General features: G+C 46.5%; 1 protein-coding gene across 1 annotated transcript; it reads right to left on the bottom strand.

Annotated features, from left to right (window-relative positions):
* Positions 1-12,073: 12,073 nt before the first annotated feature.
* Positions 12,074-21,779, bottom strand: LOC142196514 (uncharacterized). The gene is made up of 8 exons (XM_075266474.1): positions 21,736-21,779; positions 20,657-20,770; positions 19,930-20,074; positions 18,910-19,023; positions 16,946-17,090; positions 16,359-16,507; positions 15,646-15,785; positions 12,074-14,155 (listed from the first exon to the last, which is right to left on the bottom strand). The coding sequence occupies exons 2-8, from the start codon at positions 20,760-20,762 to the stop codon at positions 14,034-14,036; spliced, it is 921 nt and encodes a 306-aa protein (XP_075122575.1). The 5' UTR covers positions 20,763-20,770; positions 21,736-21,779; the 3' UTR covers positions 12,074-14,033.
* Between the last annotated feature and the right edge of the window lie 672 nt (positions 21,780-22,451).

The raw sequence follows: 22,451 nt of genomic DNA, 5'->3' as shown, positions 1-22,451 counted from the left end.
CTATGGCGCATTATACCCTGCGGGGGCCACTACTGAGCATTAAACCCTGCGGGGGCCACTATGGAGCATTATACCCTGCGGGGGCCACTATGGAGAATTATACCCTGCAGGGGCCACTATAGAGCATTATACCCTGCGGTGGCCACTATGGAGGATTATACCCTGCGGGAGCCACTATGGATCATTATACCTTGCGGGGGCCACTATGGAGCATTATACCCTGCGGGGGCCACTATGGAGCATTATACCCTGCGGGGGCCACTATGGAGCATTATACCCTGCGGGGGCCACTATGGAGCATTATACCCTGCGAGGGCCACTATGGAGCACTAGACCCTGCGGTGGCCACTATGGAGCATTATACCCTGCGAGGGCCACTATGGAGCATTATACCCTGCGGGGGCCACTATGGAGCATTATACCCTGCGGGGGCCACTATGGAGCATTATACCCTGCAGGGGCCACTATGGAGCACTAGACCCTGCGGTGGCCACTATGGAGCATTATACCCTGCGAGGGCCACTATGGAGCATTATACCCTGTGGGGGCCACTATGGCGCATTATACCCTGCGGGGGCCACTACTGAGCATTATACCCTGTGGGGGCCACTATGGAGAATTATACCCTGCAGGGGCCACTATAGAGCATTATACCCTGCGGGGGCCACTATGGAGGATTATACCCTGCGGGGGCCACTATGGAGCATTATACCCTGCGGGGGCCACTATGGAGCATTATACCCTACGGGAGCCACTATGGATCGTTATACCCTGCGGGGGCCACTATGGAGCATTATACCTTGCGGGGGGCCACTATGGAGGATTATACCCTGTGGGGGCCACTATGGAGCATTATACCCTGTGGGGGCCACTATGGAGCATTATACCCTGCGGGGGCCACTATGGAGCATTATACCCTGTGGGGGCCACTATGGAGAATTATATCCTGCGGGGGCCACTATGGAGCAGGGGCCACTGTGGAGCATTATACTGTACGAGGGCCACAGTATAGTACTTCCCTATATATGTCCTGCTTGGTTCTGGGACTATCTCAGAGCAGATTCTCCTGTACTTACTGTGTGCAGGGTACGGCAGCTACACTCACCAGGCTAGAGAGAACTTAGGGTATGTTCACATGGCAGAAAATGGATTCTGTGTGTGAATATACTGCGCTGCTAGCCGTGACCGGATGCCGATACAGCGCACCAGCATCCCGTTGTGGCATTCCGCTCTGGATTAGGCCTGAATGAATGGCCTAATCGGGGGGAGTCTCTCGGAGTCCGCGGCAAGACAGGGCATCTTGCTTCTTTTTTTCGCTACCAGCTGGCAGAAAAATGAAGCGAGCGGCTCCCATTGAAGTCAATGGAAGCCGTTTTTGGCAGCGGATTTTGAGGCGGTTGGGACTTATTTGCAGTTATATTCCTGGCCAGGGATTTGCCAAAATGGGAATAAATTCTTCAATATTTTATGTTGTTTTAAACAACCAGATAGTGACACAAATTCTCCAAGTCCACAAAACCTGGAGAATTCACTTTATGACAATTATATCAATTGTAATAAAGAACTATACTTATTATTATTATTATTATTATCATTATCATCTCGTTATTGGTGCAGGCAGAGGGTATTGGGTGGATGGTATTGGGTGGTCATTCAAGTAGAACAGAGCTTCAGCCCTAAGTAATAAAAGCTGCATGATAATCCCTACTTAAAGGGGTATTCCAGATTAAACATACTGAAGACCAATCTATGGATAGATTATTATCAATATCAATTAGGTGAGGCCTCCCAACAGCCCCATCCTGCAAAGTTTCCAGCAGTTGATACACAGAGAATGGAGCAGGAAGCAGACAGCGCTATTCTCTGTGTAGTGGCCAAACCAGGGTACTACAGAAAACCTGCCATTCACTTGCTTAGGCGCTAAGCTGCAGTGACTCCGTTCAGCCACTAGACAGAGAACAGCGCTGTTTGCTTCCTGCTCCATTCTCTGATGCTGTGAACTGAGAACTAGGAAGTGATTAATGGGGGCGCCTTTTTTTGCACCATTGCCAATCTGATATCGATGACTTATCCTTAGGACAGGTAATTAATCATTTTAGCCCGGAAAACCCCTGTGACAGTTTTGAAGTTGATAAGAAGGGGGCGTTTAAGGCCATGTTGCTTGTTCTGGCAAATTTGGTAACACTGTTCCCATCATGGCACTTGGACCAGTTGGCAAGTATAATATTCTGTATCCCCATGTGAACATCTTAAAGCTTTTATGTTGTTGGGGGTTCACGTGTAATCTTTCTAGATCTTCATGTCTTCCTGCTGTGACAGTGACCTGGAGCCCCCTAACCCCATAGATGTGAGACCCCGGAGCAGATGCTCGGCCTCCTTATCATCAGTCAGTGATGTCACCTAATCTGGACTCTCACCCGCCCATCTCATATACTTCTATATAGTGTTCTATGATGTTTGACCCTCCCCAATGTCTGATACAGTATAATGATGGATTATGGATGACTTCACCTATGGATGTTTGAGGTTACAAACTGCTTCATGAACAAACGCTTTGTCTCTCTCTAGGACGGGGCTTCAGTTTTGGGCTTCTGCTTTCACTCGTTGGATCATAAGTGCTTATTGTATTGTGTAGGGTTGTAGACAAAGCGTCTTTTATTAGAGTCTTCTACATAGGAAGGCATTCGCTACCCACAGAAGTAAAATGTCATCTATGTAACCATGCCAGGAACCAGATCTCCCCATACTCATACTCATCTCCTTGGACAGGTCTTCATAACCACTTGTGCCAGAATACTAATAGGGCCCCTCTAGTAAGACCCCCATGGATCCGGTGGTAAGGTGGGCACAGATTCTAGGATACTTCTATATGGGGCTTTGTGTCCAGGCCGTAGTGAAGAACTGCAAAATATGGAGCAGCTCCTATATGTGTTTGTATTCTCAGCTCAGTCCATTCATTTCAATGCATAGGTTAGTGAAAATCAAACTAATACCAATCCAGGTGTCCTCCATGATGTGACCCGTACACTGCACACACTGCCTGAGACCCAAGGTGAATGGCGCAGATCCTGCCGCTGCTTTGTGTATGATGTGCAGGTTGTGACATTTGTTACATTCTGAGATATTATGACCTTTGTTACTTTGTAGGCAGAGTCATAAGATGAAGCTCCGGGGCCCCAATCAGAGGTGTAAATAAAGGCACAAGGGTCCTGGTACAAGACTTCATATTGGGCCCCCTCCTACTTGCCACAACACAACTTTCCCCGATGCCCATCCACCTCGCCATGATTGACAAGGCAGTCCATGATGGGCAGATCATTTGGTGATGCCATTTACACCATCTCTTGGCGCTTCTATACAGCAAAGCGAGACTTGGAGGTGACGCAGCCAAAGACCACAATAAGCAACCTCTGATCTATTCGGCCATGAATAAATTGATTGTACTGTCTGTAGTTCTAGACTCGAGCAGACATGGTGTAAAGTCGCCAGCAGATAGTAGATGGGAGCGCTGCTCATCCTCATCCTCCATCTCCACCGGGACAGAACTGACTGATGGGCTCCCAATCGCGTCGCCTTGCTATGTTGCTACATTCATGACCAACTCCCTGTAGTTACTATGTAACTGTTTTATTGGATGAAATTTAAAGTTATATTTTAATTTACCATTGCCTGGTGGACGCTGGATTTTACCGCTTGACTGATGGGCAGCTCCGGCCAAGTATTTCAGTGAAGAGTCGCTTCTCACAAGAACTCCTTCCTTACTGCAAGAAATATATCTTAATACCAAGCTGCATGAATAAGTGTGTGGATTTCTGGAAGGGTTAACTTGTCGCTGCCGCCATCCGGTGCTGATACACCTGCTGTGGCATACAGTGTCTGGTAAGGGAGACCCATGTGGGTCCACTGTAGGAACTGGTCACAGTTTTTACTGTTTTGACACCTAGAACTGCGTCATGGATCCCAATGCAAAATCTGCACCAGGTTCCCCAAGTATAATTTATCATTTATAGTATTGGTCGGCTCCTATTGGGCAGAGACACCGGGACCCCGCAGGTCACTGATACCGAGGAAATGTAGGACAGCCAGACCGCTCATTCACTGGACAAGCTATAGGTACCGCGGTGCTGTCCCATTATAGGCTTTGGGGCTGTCCCTGCAGATCGATCACTGATAGCCTGTCCTAAGGATAGACCACCGAAACAGGAAAGCTGCAAATTTATGCATTAAATTTTTAACTTACTTACGTCTTATACACCAGATAACCGGTTTATAAGCCATAAGAACATCTGACTCCAATCTCCTGACCTGCTTTGAAGACGCAACAGTTATCCTAGAGACATTATATTGAGAATTGATCCATGGAAAACTTGATTTTATTCTGTCCTCTGGGATCAAAGGTCTGATTTCCATAGAGGAGAGCAGTGAAAGGGCGGGTGTCTCTAATAAAGTGGCCATTCCTTGTATATAGTCTGTGCCTATAGATAGATATAGTTCTATACTATCACTAAAGCAGCTTGTCTGATAACAGAGAACAATGCACTTACAGATACAAGTCACAGACCCCTCTATTATATGTAACTCTTCATTGCCTTAGCTGTAAGGTTCACCAGTCCACAATGGAAGCCAAGCCCCGGTCCCGGGCCGCAGCAATGTATAAGCGCATATTTTCGTATAGTATTTTTAGGCTGGCGCAGGCTATGTTTAGGAGGGTGTTCTTTGTGTTGTCACGCTGCCATGGGAACTGTATCTATGTATACTGAAATGTTTTCAATTGATTTGCGAGATGTAAACCATCAAGGACAAGAATCCAGAAGCTGCAGAACGTCCGGGCTCTCCGCTCACACTGTAACCTTACTCCGGACACAATTCTAGCCTCTATTATTTCTTGCAGAGAAAGCAAAATGACTCGTGTCCATGGTGTTGTAGGGGCACATGAAATCTGGTGGTGGGGGGCTGCAGGTTATCCAGGGCCGGAGCACGGTGAGGTTGTAGCACATGGCAGCCGGCGTTGCAATAATTCGTTATATCCCCTAATTGTAATGTAGTCACTGCACTATACTGATATATGGGGTTCTGGCACATGAAAGGGTTACATTCTTCTTATACTGCAGAAATGGACTTTCATGAATTAACCCTTTATCTTCCTGTAGTTCGGTGTTGGGTGTAATGACCATGACGTTCTAGAAAGGAAAAAGTATAAGAACCCATAATGCAAATAATGTCCGGGGTCTGTGCAAATCTGGAAGGGTTGTGTGGAACCAGACACCATGTTGTGTAGGTAAATCATCTGCAGCCCACTCCTCTGCTCGGAGGTATAGACCCCGCTATGTGCGAGACGCCATAAAGTAGGAGGTCTCTGCCCATACCGCCATCCAAAAATCTGTTCAGAATCAGTTACAGGCATTGTGCCATTTTGGAAACTTGTCCCTTATCCACAGGACAGATGATAAGTGTTTGATCACTTGGGGGTGGCCCCCGGGTCCCCCAGTAATCAGGAACATGGAGGACCAAACTGGTTTTTACTGCTATGGGGTTGTCAGGGCTGTAATCTCCAAAAGCGCCTGGTGAATGAGCGGTGGTCACGCAAGTGCATTGGTGTTCCATTTATAAGGAGGCCGTGGTCCCCCATCTTCTAGTCCCCCATCTTCTAGTCCACCATCTTCTAGTCCCCCATCTTCCGATCCCCCATCTTCTGGTCCCCCATCTTCTAGTCCCCCATCTTCTAGTCCACCATCTTCTGGTCCCCCATCTTCTGGTCCCCCATCTTCCGATCCCCCATCTTCTAGTCCCCCATCTTCCGGTCCCCCACCTTCTAGTTCCCCATCTTCTAGTCCCCCATCTTCTAGTCCCCCATCTTCTAGTCCACCATCTTCTGGTCCCCCATCTTCCGATCCCCCATCTTCTAGTCCCCCATCTTCTAGTCCCCCATCTTCCAGTTCCCCACCTTCTAGTTCCCCATCTTCTAGTCCCCCATCTTCTGGTCCCCCATCTTCTGGTCCCCCATCTTCCGATCCCCCATCTTCTAGTCCCCCATCTTATAGTCCCCCATCTTCCGGTCCCCCACCTTCTAGTTCCCCATCTTCTAGTCCCCCATCTTCCGGTGCCCCATCTTCTGGTCCCCCATCTTCTGGTCCCCCATCTTCTAGTCTCCCATCTTCTGGTCCCCCATCTTCCGGTCCCCCATCTTCTGGTCCCCCATCTTCTAGCCCCCCATCTTCTAGTCCCCCATCTTCTAGTCCCCCATCTTCTAGTCCCCCATCTTCTGGTCCCCCATCTTCTGGTCCCCCATCTTCTGGTCCCCCATCTTCCGGTCCCCCATCTTCTAGTCCCCCATCTTCTAGTCCCCCATCTTCCGGTCCCCCACCTTCTAGTTCCCCATCTTCTAGTCCCCCATCTTCCGGTGCCCCATCTTCTGGTCCCCCATCTTCTGGTCCCCCATTTTCTAGTCTCCCATCTTCTGGTCCCCCATCTTCCGGTCCCCCATCTTCTAGTCCCCATCTTCTAGTTCCCCATCTTCTGGTCCCCCATCTTCTGGTCCCCCATCTTCTAGCCCCCCATCTTCTAGTCCCCCATCTTCTAGTCCCCCATCTTCTGGTGCCCAATCTTCTGGTCCCCCATCTTCTGGTCCCCCATCTTCCGATCCCCCACCTTCTAGTTCCCCATCTTCTAGTCCCCCATCTTCTGGTCCCCCATCTTCCGGTCCCCCATCTTCCGGTCCCCCATCTTCCGGTTCCCCATCTTCTAGTCCCCCATCTTCTGGTCCCCCATCTTCCAGTCCCCCATCTTCTAGTCCCCCATCTTCTAGTCCCCCATCTTCTAGCCCCCCATCTTCCAGTCCCCCATCTTCTAGTCCCCCATCTTCTAGTCCCCCATCTTCCGATCCCCCATCTTCTGGTCCCCCATCTTCTAGTCCCCCATCTTCTAGCCCCCCATCTTCCGGTCCCCCATCTTCCAGTCCCCCATCTTCTAGTCTCTCATCTTCCTGATCATGGAGGGACCCAGTGATCAGACCTCCAGTGATCTAACACTTATCCTCTGTCCTATAGAATAGGAATTGCTCTGTAACCCAGGGCGGCCGATGTTATAAGGTAGGGGGGGGGGGGTGATATTGTGGGGCAGCACATACTAAATAAATGATGTCACGTCAACGGCATTTATAGAAAATCCCAAGGATGACGCATCTGCTAAAATTCCATAAGGCTCCATCTGTCGGCCATTAACAGGTGGTTAGTAGGAAACTATGTGATGTATGGGAACATTTATATGGGATAAAGAACATAACAAAGCCCGATTATATTGTAGGACGCCGGCGAGTCTCAGTGATGGGGGAGATTTATCATGATGGGGATTTGAAAAACCAGTTTTTCTCAAGTCTGATTTGCCATAATTTGCACCAAATTGATCAAATATTTCACAAACTGATACATTGGACACATTTCTGACACTCTGTCCTGAGATGTTGCTCCACATTCGACGTGGGAGTGATCTACGGATCTACGGGAGTGATTTTCTCCACTATGGTATTTAAAGGACTGGTTCCATTACAGACATGTATCCCTTATCCAGGATAGTGGGTCAGCGTCACATCACTGGTGGCCGATCACTGGGACTCCCAGCAATGAGGAGACCAGCAGACTGACTGAAGCTCCTCCATGCCCATGAAGCTCCAGTGCACTTGTGAGGCCGACATCCATTCAATGCTATGGGTCTGGGGGAGCCAGCAATCCCAGAAGCAACTGACCCCCATTGACCACCACTGACTCCCACTGACTACCACTGACCCCCATTGACCACCACTGACTGCCCCTGACCTCCACTGACCGCCACTGACTGCCACTGACCCCCACTGACTGCCACTGACCCCCACTGACTGCCACTGACCCCCATTGACTGCCACTGACCACCATTGACCGCCACTGCCTCCCATTGACACCATTGACTGCCACTGACCACCACTGACCGCCACTACCCCCATTGACCGCCACTGACCCCATTGACTGCCACTGACCCCCATTGACTGCCACTGACCCCAATTGACTGCCACTGACTGCCACTGCCCCATTGACTGCCACTGACCCCATTGACTGCCACTGCCCCCCATTGACTGCCACTGACCCCCATTGACTGCCACTGACCCCCATTGACTGCTACTGACCCCCATTGCCACTGACGTGATAGCCATGACCTGTGCTAAGGATAAATCCTTCATATGAAAATCTCCCTTTTCCCTGGAGAACCCCTTTAACCCCTTATTATCCAGTAATATCTATAGATAACAGAGTTACATCGCTTTCTACATTAATTGGTTTATCCTAAACTATTATTATCTCTCTTCTCTATTTTTATCTCTTTTGTTCGTCTTCATGACTTTAATCTTACCATCGCTGAGGCTTTTTCTTATCCATAATGTGATGTCTTATATTAAACCTCCGGCCCAGACGCTGAACCTTCTCTCCTGCACTGTCATCTACTGGAGAGTGAAATTAGTGCAAGTCTCACACAAGGCCGAAGCTATCTGAGCATTCATTGTTCATTGCATCTGTACAGGGGCGCACCGAGCTGTTCTGCTGCCCGAGGCAAAAGCTGAAATGGCGCCCATCCTGTATTCCACTAGGCAGGGTGCAAAAGATATAGTTCTTGAATGCACTGAGCAAAAATAAGTGTTATTGCTGCAGAACGCTGGATATCTGTAGACTGTGCAGGTTTTAATTCCCACAATGTGTTCTAAGCCTGCGTTCACATGTGTAAGCATTGCCTTAGCACGCTCGTACAGAATCCTTATACACCTGACAAAACAAAGCGACAAGTGACATGTAAAGGTTATTCTGTGGATTGGTGCCATTAGGACAAGGCCAAGCGTTTCTATATCTTAGTACTTGTGACATGATACATGGATATACTGTATACGGATTATTTAGGGCTCCATCCAAGTGCAGATGTAGCCAGGTCAGTATTTCCAGCACTACGATCCCGGGAATGTGATCCCGATCCAGCTTCTCCCACATTCTGCTTCTATATGACACAGACACAACAGCTGTTTGGCCACATTTCAGTGAATTAACCCCTGTCACACACAATATCTTCTCTCAGGCCTGTTCACATATATCTGGGTTTCGTGTTCCCTTTTTCCCTGCCAGGGAGAGGTCGAGCGCCAAACTGATCCTGTAGTTTCTTATAGGGTCACTTCTCCGTCCATTGTCCATCTCTGTGAATGAGAGCGTTCCCACTGTCCCCATATCTGTCAGCTGTCCCACATTTCCCACACAGTCCTTCATTTTTGGAAAAAGTCTCAGCAAATTTGCACAAGTCTGTCTCACAGTGGGTGGGACTGGGGTCATGGGCACGACTGACCTATAAACCTTTTGCATTGGAATAAGAATTAACCCTTATTAAACTGCAACAAACTAAAACATTTCTATTATTGCAGACAGAAACCCCATGTGAATCAGTCTGTGCCCGGTCTCTGCACCAGTTTAATGTTCATGGTTGTCATCCTATGATGGAAAACAGCACTGGACATTAACAATGGGAGTGTGAACGCCCCCTTAATGGTTTGTCAAACAAATACGACTCCTGTACGATACTTGGTATTGTCACAAACTATAGGGCACAGATGTCTCAGGGCTCCTTGGAGGCTTCAGGCTCCACCAAATCAGTGGTCCTGTGGCCAAAACCACCCCCTGCCCCACTAGCTCCATCTTTGATTGATACCCATTCACTTCTATGGGACAAGGCTGTAATTACATCACGTGGCCACTAGGAAACAGATGACCTGTAATCTAAAGAGGTGACGTAGCTGTGGCCCCTTTAAGAAGCTGATTGGTGGGGAATGACCTAACCTGAGGATAAATCATCCATTACAAGGAATTGGAAAACCCCTTTAAGAACAATCAAAGACAAAACATTATAGAGCGAAGTTTGCGGATATTGATACTTTGTGTTCTCCCCTTACTTCCGGACACGTGTATGTGTATGGGGGCGCCGCCGGCTGTCAATGGTTTGGACACCTGGTCACACTTACCTTCCTGCCGTTATTCTTTGGATTCTTTGGAAATAACTGTATTGTGCTAATGACGGGAATTCGTGTCTGAATATTCACTTATCTACAGGCAGTAAAATTAACCCCGAGCGGTAGGAGGAATTGAGAAGAGCGCTGACTAATGTGCTAGATGGGAGAATGAATCAGCCAGCCTTGTGAAATGTTCTGTCATCCCACCGCCTCGCCCCCAACAGCCTACATTAACCTCCTGCTGTTCTGATCTGCCACATGTCACACGTCTTATGTCACCGCTACACAGGGAACGTCTGGGGAGAACCATATGCAACATTCTCAAATATTATCTAGTACGAAAGACGAAAACAGCGCCGACGAGAACCAAACGGGGACAAATGAATAATAATATTTTGACTCAAGGTAAAAAAAATTTCCGTCAACAGACAGGGACATTGAGAAAACGGGGAATGTGAAGAAGGTTTTATGAGAATACAAATAAAGCAACTCCTTCCGTATAACAGGTCGCGTCCTCTCTCTGGTTCCTGCACGGCGAGGGTCACGCCTGCGCTCGGTTTCCATTTGGGGAGTCCGTCCTCCATTCTGCTTGGAAAATGTGGAGAGAAAAGTCTTGCAAGTCCTCTCTGCATTTTTCGGGTGGAAACTCGGTGGACCCCGTTATAGTCTATGGGGCCTGCGGGTTTCTGCAGGTGACCGCTTTTTCAGCGGATTGGATTTCCATTTTTCGGATGTGATCTCTTACAATACTGACCTTTAGCCTCGATACTGGACAGGACTTGTCTGCGGATTCTTGTCCTGATCTTTTGGCTTGTTATGGGATTATCGCTCTCTCCGGGCTCAGACATCTCTTATTACTATCGGGACATTGACCTTCCTGATTGTCCTCCTGGACCCGATATCTGAATACGGGAATTGTGGGCTCTGGTTTTCTTTTCAGTAAGGGCGGGTTCACACCTGCGCCCGGTCTCCGCTTTCGGGTTTCCATCTTCTACTGAGAGAAACTGGACAGGGGACGGAAACCCGGCGGTCAGTTTTTTTAACTGGACACAAAGTCCTGCATGTCTGACTTTGTCAGGTTAAGAAAAACTGTCTTGCCACGGAGACCAGAAGACGCTCATGGGCGATCACTTTGCAAGTGATTGGGATTGAAAACTGACCGCCGACCGTCTCCTGTCCAGTTTCTATCGGCAGAAGACGGAAACCTGAAAGCGGAGACCGGGCGCAGGTGTGAACCCGCCCTTATTTCCCGTACAGTTTCTAGTGGGGATCACTTGGACCCTCCAATTCACCAAAGTCCATGTGGCCTTGCGGTTGGCGCTGGTGAATGTATTTGGGGGTCTTGGCCCCTCTCACAGCCTGTACTGGAGCCTCTGCTCGCTCTTATCAGACAGATCCTGCTCATATTTCCTCATGGAACTCGGCCAGAACAATATCTCTCTCGTTCACCTATACATTCTATATGTTGCAGAATTAGATACAATTTTGTACGTTTTATGGCAGCGGCGCTTATGTTATAGGCCTGACACATATTTATAGTGCGCCAATATTCCTGTTTAGTTTGGCGCGCATTATACAACCTTTAAAATGAGTTGCCTGTATCTTTAGAATAGACTATGTATATATATATATAATCTCACTATTATGTCATACAGTATGACATCACAGCCAAACACCCCACCGTGTGACAGCTCTGCATATAAAGCAATAACATGACCCGACACCACCATGAAGCCGCCATCAATGTGTTATTGATACGTAAGCGACTTCTCACATTGACACTTCTGATGTCATTTTCTACTGACACTTTGTCTCACTGATGACATCATCATAAATCATACAAATAAAGACATTGATGATGTCACAGCGGCTGACAGTGGTGATCACAGACTAGTGATGCCACATCTAACGCACAGGCGGGTGACATCACATCGTAACAGAAGCCTCCCCTTATATAGGATGACATTTCCTTCATTTGTTCTTCAGCACAAAAATAAATAGAAAAATACCAAAAATAATTTAAAATTTTTTGTTTATTTTATTATAAAACAAGTATTACAGACTTAAAGTGAATCTTATGTGTGAAAACGTATTAAAAATCAGACAATAAATATTTGTGAGACGACCTCTCGGCACCTCCTTGTCATCCTTTGATATAAATGGCTCCATTGATTCTGATTTTTCGCTAGCTCTGGCCATTTTCTAAGGGATCAGTGCAGATTTTGGTTCCTGATATCCCAATTAGACTCTGTCAAGTGGGTGGTGTCAGGCAAGAAAAGGCAAGAGGGTGTGGCTCAGCGCTCCAATCAGGGCTCACGATCACACCTGCTCCTGCCTGACACCGCCCACTTGACGTTAGAGACTCTGATTAGCATAGCAGGCACCAAAACTAACTGCATCGATGGCTCAGGAATGGCGGGGGCTGGAGAGAACGTTCCACTGGTGAGAGGAACAGAACCTACAAAGGATATAAAGTCAGTGGAGGGGGAGAAAGATCCTCTGTATACAGTATATGGCATCTTTAATTGTACAAAAATGGGCGCCGCTTATGAGACGACTCTATGGAATGTGTGAAGTATAGTCGCAGTCTGTGATCACTGGATGAGAAGAATAATATAACATTCACGTCTTTCTACGTTTCCTTCATCATTTAGTTTGGTCGCTATAATACAGGGGATATAGCGGACTCCTCTCTGGTCGGCTGCCATGGCTCAGGGACAGTCACATCTGCGCTGACGTCTCCATTGCACAGACGGGGTTTCCACCATTATAGTCAATGGCGTCCGCCGCGCTCCTTGTGTTCTATCCTCCTACAGACCAGAACAATGGACAGGCAGCACGAGTGTAAACCTGGTGTCAGACCAATGTGTCAATGTACGAACCTTCATAGGGAACATTGAGGGTTCTGCTGCAAGAGTCCCAAAAGTGTGAGCCACACCTGAATACAACAAGTCCCCACTATGGGACCCTCGGCCACGGAGCTGCCCCCGCTTACTATTATGTAGGAATTCCTTCTCTTCACCTGAATTGTTAGCAAAAATCATATAAAAAAGAGGTAGGAGTCAGCGGCCACGTTAATGGGGCCCTGGTTTAATCTTTGGGCCCCTCTAGAACTGGCTCTTGGATTGGGCCACAATTTTCCGTTCTTTAGCCTGGTCAATAAAATAAACCAAACATTCCATTTTCAATAGATGCCGCTCTGATGATTCCAACGCAGTTGGAATTTCTTCTCTATCCCCCACCCATCCTGAGCCATCGCTGCTGTAAGTTTCAGCACCTAAAATGCTAATGAGGTTCTCTATTGTCAGAGGGGCGGTCCTTGACTCATATTCTTAGACTGCCCACTTATACGTAACATATTGGGGGCTGAAATTATCAGAAAAGATTGCTCAGGAATGGTGGGGGCTTGGGACTAAGTCCTGGAATCAGTGGAACAAAATGCAATGAACTGGAGTTGGCGGAGGTGGTGAAAGGTCTTCTGTAATAGATCACAACCACCTTCTTCTAGGGCAGGGGTCAGCAACCTTCTAAGGGTCAGCAACCTTCTAGGGGTCAGCAACCTTCTAGGGGTCAGCAACCTTCAGCCCTTGGGCTGCTGTGAAACTACAACTCCCAACGTGCTCCATTCTCTTCCATGGGAGTTGCATGTATGCATGCTGGGAGTTGTAGTTTCAGCTGGAGTGCTGAAGGTTGCCGACCCCTGATCTAGTGGATTGTCTTGGAAGGTTGGAGAGATAAATAAACATCCCCCAGCAATGAGGAGGAGGAGAAGGTCTGTGCAGTTACTATGTTACTATATGAAGTCCCGGGTTCTTTCTGCAGGATGGCGCTCACATTGCTGTACAGGAAGGATAAATGTTCCTACTGAGGATAAGACTTTTGAACAGAAGAAAATCAGGAAAGCGCTTGTGCTTATTAATCTTCCCTTTATATGACATCACAGCAGCCGTCCCAGGTACAAGGATGTCAGAGGTATCTTATTCTTGGCACCCGGGTTCTTATGATTTAGCATATGAAAGTCTCCTTATTCTAAGGCAAATGCTGTCTTGCTCGATGCTCCTTCATACAGAGGACGCTTGAAGTGTCTCCAGAAGACTAAAACAAGGCGTAGAAGAAACAAAGCACAAGCCACTGCCAGCAAGACGGCTGCCAAGAAAGAAAGAGAGAACCGATGAGCAACAAAGAATCAGGAGGAGGAGGCAAAAGATCTAAGACGTCATCTGACAAGTCGTCACATGTTATCATTGGCATAATGGGGTCAAGAAAGAATCAAAGAAGGTTCTTGTTTATTGTAATTGGGGCAATTATCAATTATTCTGGTGCATAAGACGTTCTGAATATTCGTCTCCGGCAAAGACTTTCCTAATGTTGGTGATTTATGGCTGAGCCGAGTCGGATTTATTTTGCAACATTTGTCAACACTGTTACAATTTGTGGGATCTGATCCCATTAGTGGTCAAGAGATGTGGCCACCACCCGAATGGAAGAAGAAATGGCCTGTAACTCTATAATTCGGGCTGCTGGGTTTCTGCTTTTTCAAGCTGAATGGGGGACAGAATCAGGATGTAAGTGCGGATGTGAACAAGGCCTTACTTTGTCGGTCTGTACATGGACATGCAGATGTATATATGACCCCACATCTCTATGCAGCCTGTACCCAAGGACTCAGCGACTATATGACCGACCCAGCGACTATATGACCGACTCAGCGGCTATATTACTGACCCAGCGACTATATTACTGACCCGGCGACTATATTACTGACTCAGCGACTATATTACTGACTCAGCGACTATATTACTGACCCAGCGACTATATTACTGACCCAGCGACTATATTACTGACCCAGCGACTATATTACTGACCCGGCGACTATATTACTGACCCGGCGACTATATTACTGACCCGGCGACTATATTACTGACCCGGCGACTATATTACTGACTCGGCGGCTATATTACTGACCCAGCGACTATATTACTGACTCAGCGACTATATTACTGACTCAGCGACTATATTACTGACTCAGCGACTATATTACTGACCCGGCGACTATATTACTGACCCAGCGACTATATTACTGACTCAGCGACTATATTACTGACTCAGCGGCTATATTACTGACCCAGCGACTATATTACTGACTCAGCGACTATATTACTGACTCAGCGACTATATTACTGACTCAGCGACTATATTACTGACCCGGCGACTATATTACTGACCCGGCGACTATATTACTGACCCGGCGACTATATTACTGACCCGGCGACTATATTACTGACCCGGCGACTATATTACTGACCCGGCGACTATATTACTGACCCGGCGACTATATTACTGACCCGGCGACTATATTACTGACCCGGCGACTATATTACTGACCCGGCGACTATATTACTGACCCAGCGACTATATTACTGACCCAGCGACTATATTACTGACCCAGCGACTATATTACTGACCCAGCGACTATATTACTGACTCAGCGACTATATTACTGACCCAGCGACTATATTACTGACTCAGCGACTATATTACCGACTCAGCGACTATATTACCGCAGAAGGTTTCAGGACGTTTTGTGTTACAATCCGAGGATACGGCATCTCCTTGAAGGTGTTATAAAGACTTACCTAAATAAATATTATTTCCGTCAGGAGCAGCTTCATTGAAATGTTTGTCCAGCGCTCCAGACACGGCCACAATGACCACGGGGTAGACAGTCAGCGTATAGCGCACGTACTTGTCAAATACAAAGTTTTCCAAAATGAACCTAGAGGAAAAAAAATGACATTTGACTGCATTGAATATCTGTGTCCTTGTGATCTGGAAAACAAGACGTTTCACGAGAACAGGGCAAAGCTTAAGGGGAAGAAACTATGGCTGCTCTCTTCCAGACACAGCACCACACCTGCCCTCAGGCTGTATGTGGAATTGCAGGGCAGGTACATTCATTTCATTTACTTACAAGAAAGCAGCCAAGTCTTTCTAATCTTGTGCGACCTTAGCCTTAAGCACATTTAGCTTAAAACGTGTCTGATTGTAGGGGTCTGGCCTCTAGGACCCCCAGCAATAGGTAGAATGGGGCCCCCGTTCCATTCACTTTTATGGAGCTGCCGGAGGTTACCATTCTGCTAGTCCCCATAGAAGTGAATGGAGTGGTGGCCACACAAGTGTACAAGGATCGCCATCAACCAGACCCCAGTGATCAGACACTTGTCCCTATAATAGAGGATAACATGTCTATAGTAAGACAATCCCTTTAAGTGACATCAATACAATCGCCATTATATATATATATATATATATATATATATATATATATGTATTATATGCAATAACTTACCATAAAAGCACTTCAAAGGCCAGGATGGAGAGGCACACGGTGGTGGACGTGCTATTGGGGATGTTCCCATTGTAAGTCAAGGTCACTGCAAAGTTGAGTAGACAAGCTATGGTGGTCCAGGTGGCATAGACGGCGATTCCATTCTGGGCCTGTAAGAGACGAGGTTGAGCTTAATATGGCAATACCTTTAAGGCAGCGCTGACTATTATCGGAGAGCCCCTAGCCTAATAGCCAACGGTGACAACTTCAGCTGGACCCACTGACTATGTGACGTGCAAGGAGGGTCGAGCCTTCCCTAATCTCAGATTATCAAGAAATTCTGGGCGAGCTGAGATTGAAAGGCAATGAGTAGATACCGGAGAAGAAGCTCCATAGCCCTCGTCTATCTCTGGGGGGCTCATTGACATGAATGGCGTGACATGTGCTGTCCAAACAGCGGCTAAACACGCCAGTTATCATGATCAATGGGGTCTCAGTGGAACGCCCGTCGATCACCAAGTTCCCCCCAATTTTCGCTTTTAGTGGCCGACAACCCCTATAACTTTTAATACAGTAATTGAAAAATCCTCCATTTTTGCACAACTTACAAAGATACGGATGAGCCACAAGTCTACTCTTTTTTGTCTTTGAAACCATTCTCCGTGAAGGTAGAGGGCTCGGTACGAAATGAAGAGCACGATGTGGTTAGTCAGAGCAATGGCACCCAGAAATACCAGGGCAGGAATCAGGAATCTGGAGAAAGAAAATAGGAAATATGTAAAGAAAATGATATAGATGTATACTGTGAATGTCCATCAGGGAAAATCAATATAATTTAGTCTCGTACAGACATTATTGAAAAATAAACCATGAAAATGATACAAATATAGAGGAAAATAACAGATATCCTCCGTCTATAACATAACATACAAAGAATTTCCCATATAGCTGACACTGGCTTTCATATACATATAAGATAAGGAGTGAATATACATTTATAGCTCCAAGTGACGATAAGACGGGCGAGAAAATCAGCCATAAAGTCACTAAGAAACAGATATGATATAAATCTTCACAGTGACATACCAGAGGTGACCACTAGGTGTCCTCAGTGGTTTACGGAATATCCTTCTGTATCTGCACTACACTGAGGACATCTAGTGGTCACCTCTGGTATGGCACTGTGAAGATTTATATTTATTTATTCTTGACCTTATGGCTGAGTTACTTTACCTTCTTCTCTTTATCCAGAGCAGGGGTGTAACCTGAGGGGGTGCAGAGGGTACAGCTGCACCCAGGCCCAAGCCGTAGTGCTCAGAGCCAGGGGGCGCACAGGTCACTGTAAAAATACGGCTGTAAAATGTCATTGGGAGTCTTATTTTTACACATGTATTTTGCAAAAATACACGCGCGTTTACTCCGTGTGAAGGCTCTCTAAGGCTGATGAAATGTCTTTGATCTCCTTTCTGATTTCATTTGATGCCTGACAGTCTTTGCCTTGTAAATTTATCACCCCTGCCCTCTGGTGCACTGCAAATAAGCAGGGGGAGAAGATTTATAGCACTGTTAGAAAGGAGAAAATTCATTTTTTAATGTAAAATGCGCCATTGTTTGGAATATAGTCAGGGGGAGGGATGGCCGCTACCTTCCCAGCTGATTTTGGTGCAGTCCTACTATCCTGGGCGGGCAGGGGTAGGTCCTAAGGATGCAGATGAGCCGGGTGCACTGGTGAGGCCAGGAGCTGTCTGCTATCTACATCACCATTCAGCCCCTTTCTATGTTTGTGGCAGCTTGGAGCCGGGGACATTACACTACCGGGCCTACAAGGGGGCCACAAGGAGCAAGATACCCTGTTGGAGCCAATAAAGGGGCATTGTACTGGGTGGGGGTACAAAGGGACATGGTTGGTGAGGCAAAGTGGACATGGGCAGGGATGGAGGCAGCGCTTATAATATATAAATTTGCCGCGTCTGATCTATGTCTGATGTAGGTTTGAAAATGGGGAGACCTGGAGGCTGTGCCGTAAAAGGGGCAAAATTACTGTGTGGGGGGCATTGACAGGGAATGGGGATCTTGTGCACAGACATGTTGTAGACAAGTCTTCATGATGGACCAAGAAATAAAGGGAAATGTAAATGTGGTTAAAATGTCGGGATGGTGCAGATGACAGTGGAGAGAAGAAGTTCTATGGGGGAGGGGACAGGCTGAGCCTTTGCATCATGGCCGCCTTTACTTATGTCCCTGTCTCAGAGCTATAAATGTATGGACAGACCTTACCGAGATCTCATATACATGTATAAGCCAATATCTTATCTATACTGAGACTCTGGATTTATATCAGTTTCATATTCTATTTCACACTCACACCTTTATGGGAGAAGTTCTCGTACAGTCCGAGGTATAATAGCAAGTATTGGACCATGTACTAATATGGAGGGTACAAGGACGGACGCGATGTCATTGAATCTCCTGGGTGAGGTCACAGATCAGATCATAGTAACAAAATATACGGCTTTGCTATAGAAGACAATATCCATTCAGTAACATTGTAACTAGTGTGCAAGTAACTTACTCGCGGTCCCACAAGAAGATCCATCCGATATTAAGAACATTATTCAACATCCATACAATGTAGAAGGAAATCGGGAAAACATTTGGTTTCAGATACATCCAGCCGAGATCGCTCCTGGAAAACAGAAAACAGAACAAAATATGAGATTTATAACGCAAAACAGTCACATTAAAAGAGGTTGTAGGTTCTCCCCGTGTTTCTGCCTCCCCATGGCAGCGCTGACCATGTGCTGGAGAACTACAACTCCCATCATCATACGTGACAACTGCTGACATCACTGGAGCCAAAGGGTCAAACCCTGAACCCGGGACTTGGCATTTGTGACTTATTTGTGCAAAAATGTTGGATATTTTTGATTTCTGATTTCTGCACCACTACACTTTATGAAAATGTATGGGAAAGTGAACATGGTTATAGAAGTCTATGGATATACCTGTTCATGCTTAGTAAGAAAATCACATCTCATAGAAGTCTATGGATATAGCTGTGCATGCTTAGTAAGAAAATCGGATCTCATAGAAGTCTATGGATATAGCTGAGCTGCTTAATAAGAAAATCACATCTCATAAAAGTCTATGGATATAGCTGTGCATGCTTAGTAAGAAAATCACATCTCATAGAAGTCTATGGATATAGCTGTGCATGCTTAGTAAGAAAATCACATCTCATAGAAGTCTATGGATATAGCTGTGCATGCTTAGTAAGAAAATCACATCTCATAGAAGTCTATGGACATAGCTGTGCGTGCTTAATAAGAAAATCACATCTCATAGAAGTCTATGGACATAGCTGAGCTGCTTAGTAAGAAAATCACATCTCATAGAAGTCTATGGACATAGCTGAGCTGCTTAGTAAGAAAATCACATCTCATAGAAGTCTATGGACATAGCTGAGCTGCTTAGTAAGAAAATCACATCTCATAGAAGTCTATGGATATAGCTGTGCATGCCACATCTCGGGAACAGCACAGTCGGAGACGTTATACCGCATTCACTCTCACAGTTGTGTACTTCTTCTCACCTTCTGCAAATCCCAGAAAGGACGTATCCGAGCCACAGAAACTGCCAGGCGAAGATCACGTTCCAGATCATAAATGTCCATCCAGATGGTGTGAAATCAGTAATGAACTTATCAGAGATGTTTCCCACATTCTGTAAGAACAGGCCTGCAGGTGCAAATAATGGTATAGTGAGGGGTAACAATGAGAACTGCCCCCGCCGCATTCATAGACAAAATACCACACCCCATAGAAATGTCAGATTACTGCAGCAGGTGTGGTCTGAGCCTTGCCATAAGAGGGCGTCCTATAAAAAGGCCCTCAGAGGCTTCTTTTGGGTAGTGTACATCTTGCTAAGACATCACTAGCTGCTAGATTTGCCTTTACAACACTCAGGCAGACATTTTGCCCAGGTGATAGACTTCGGGACGGGACACAGCATTGGCTTGAGACAAGCAGGACGGTTGTTTAGAGAAATTGCTTTGCATTTCTGGATCTTTTGGCTCTGCTGAATATTGTCTTGTCAATTATTATGGAAAATGTGACATAAAACGGCTGCAGAATATTCTCATTTTATATCAGGCAAAATGTTTCTGCTAAACACATAGAACAGTGTATACGTACAAGAGGAGAGGAGAGGAGAGGAGAGGTCTCCATGGCAGAGATGGGTGGAGATGGAATATCTACTAATGTAATATAACTACAATGTATCAATTATAATAATAATAATAATAATTATCACATCTTTACCTTTCATTGTTCCCGATCCAGCGCCTGCATTAAGCGCCACCATCACAACGTACACGCCCAGGGTGAGGAATATCAGGATTATCTTGAATACATTGTGTTCGTACATTTTTACACCTAGTAAAGCGTTAGAGATAAGATTAGAGAAATCAATGGAAGTTTATCACATGCAGTTGCCGCTAGGTCTGAGATAAGTGACCGCTATCCTATAACATAAGCAGCTGCCGGACATCTCTGCTGCCGCTTATCTTAGGGCAAACTCCAACTTGTACACATGGGACATGAGAGTCCTCGGTGAGATTTCCATACAGGACCCTTCATAGTAAAAACAAACTGTCAAAACTAAAGGGGTTGTCCCTACGGGAGCATCGGGGGCAGGGTGCTTTCATTGCTCACCCCTTGTCAATGTGTTTGGTATTCCGTTCGGGCGGACTCCCCAAATAGAATACTGACCGCACATGTGAACCAGGCCTTAGAAAACAAGGACTTGGTAGTAAATGAATGTTGTGGCCATGGGCCGGGAGGACACGTGACCTAATGGGGTGAGTCTTATAGGTCGGCTGTTTTTGTAAATCTGGCTAATCCCACCCACACATTGCAGAAAAATATCCGCAGCAGAAACCAATGCGTTTTTGTAAGTTACAGCATGTCAATGATGGCTACGGAAACGCCGGCGATTCTCTATAGGTAGAACAGAGGCAGAAAGTCTGCAAGGGAAAACTTCATGCGTTTCCGCCGCAGCCCTTTCCTCTCGCTATGTGGGGTCTCCGCCTAAAGCCCATATAGAACAATATATGACATATACTATAGGAAGCGACGATGCATTCAGGCTGATACAACCACCAGTTTAGCACACAATCGCCCCCCCCCGCAGTCTCCTCCGCCCTCCACATATGGTGGATGCAATAGTGAACTCCTCCAGGGATATCCTTTGCACAATGTTCATATGTCGTATGTTTTGCATCATAATGTCAGAAAGGGTTAAAGTGAAATTCCCCCCTTCCTGCACCCCCTGCACAGATAGCATGCACACAGAGAAGTATATACCGTATATACTGTATATATAGGGGCTCCATACTCACAGTTATGTTCCTCTGATCCCTCTTTACTCTTCTGATCCACAATGTAAAAATTTGCAGACCTTCAGCTTATTTAAGCGACAACATACAACTTACACAATAGCAGGAAAAACTACCAGGGCCAGTAACAAGGGAGGACGTCAGGGTGAGTCACAGCCCCGGCCCGGGATTGGGTGGAGAGTGATGAATGGAGACGCTTATGCAACTCTCAATGGGCCATGTTATACAACAGAGGTAACACAACGCTGTGCAGGGGATGGAGGCGCCACCTGAAATACAGAGATTTATGGCTTATTTCTATAAATTTATATTTACATTGGGAAAGTCGTGGACACGGAGCGAATGTAACTCACTGCAGCCACTTACACAATACAGGAGGAGCATTGATTGTATAGAGGAGCGATGTGCGGGATTATATATTATATACCGCTGGAAAGACGACAGTGCACTAAATTCAGCACCCTGTAGTCTTTCCCAGTATGTGCCCCGGTTCTGGAGATATCTGTAGTGTTAAATTCAGCATCAATATCTCTCCACTGTGTAGCCTTCCATCATAGCGTCATCACAGGGCTGCAAGCAGTGGCGTCACTAGGAATCGCGGGGCCTCGTGGAGAACTTTTGACAGATGCCGAAGACCCCGACCGACCGACCCTACTCCCCCCCACATTCCTGTGCACACAATTATTCCCCATAGTGGCCCCAGTACACAGTATTATGTC

This window comes from Leptodactylus fuscus, chromosome 3 (assembly GCF_031893055.1).
Source record: "Leptodactylus fuscus isolate aLepFus1 chromosome 3, aLepFus1.hap2, whole genome shotgun sequence".
NCBI lineage: Eukaryota > Metazoa > Chordata > Amphibia > Anura > Leptodactylidae > Leptodactylus > Leptodactylus fuscus.
Note: the sequence above shows the minus strand (reverse complement) of the source record. Positions and strands in the feature narration are given on the sequence as shown.

Bases quoted from the DNA above. Each gene is read 5' to 3' on its own strand.
- LOC142196514 (XM_075266474.1), bottom strand. From the start codon at position 20,762: ATGTACGAACACAATGTATTCAAGATAATCCTGATATTCCTCACCCTG. The intron at 20,075-20,656 runs GTAAAGATGTGA...TTGCACCTGCAG, and splicing joins TGGATCGGGAACAATGAAAG to GCCTGTTCTTACAGAATGTG. The intron at 17,091-18,909 runs GTAAGTTACTTG...TTCTTTCTCCAG, and splicing joins ATCTTCTTGTGGGACCGCGA to ATTCCTGATTCCTGCCCTGG.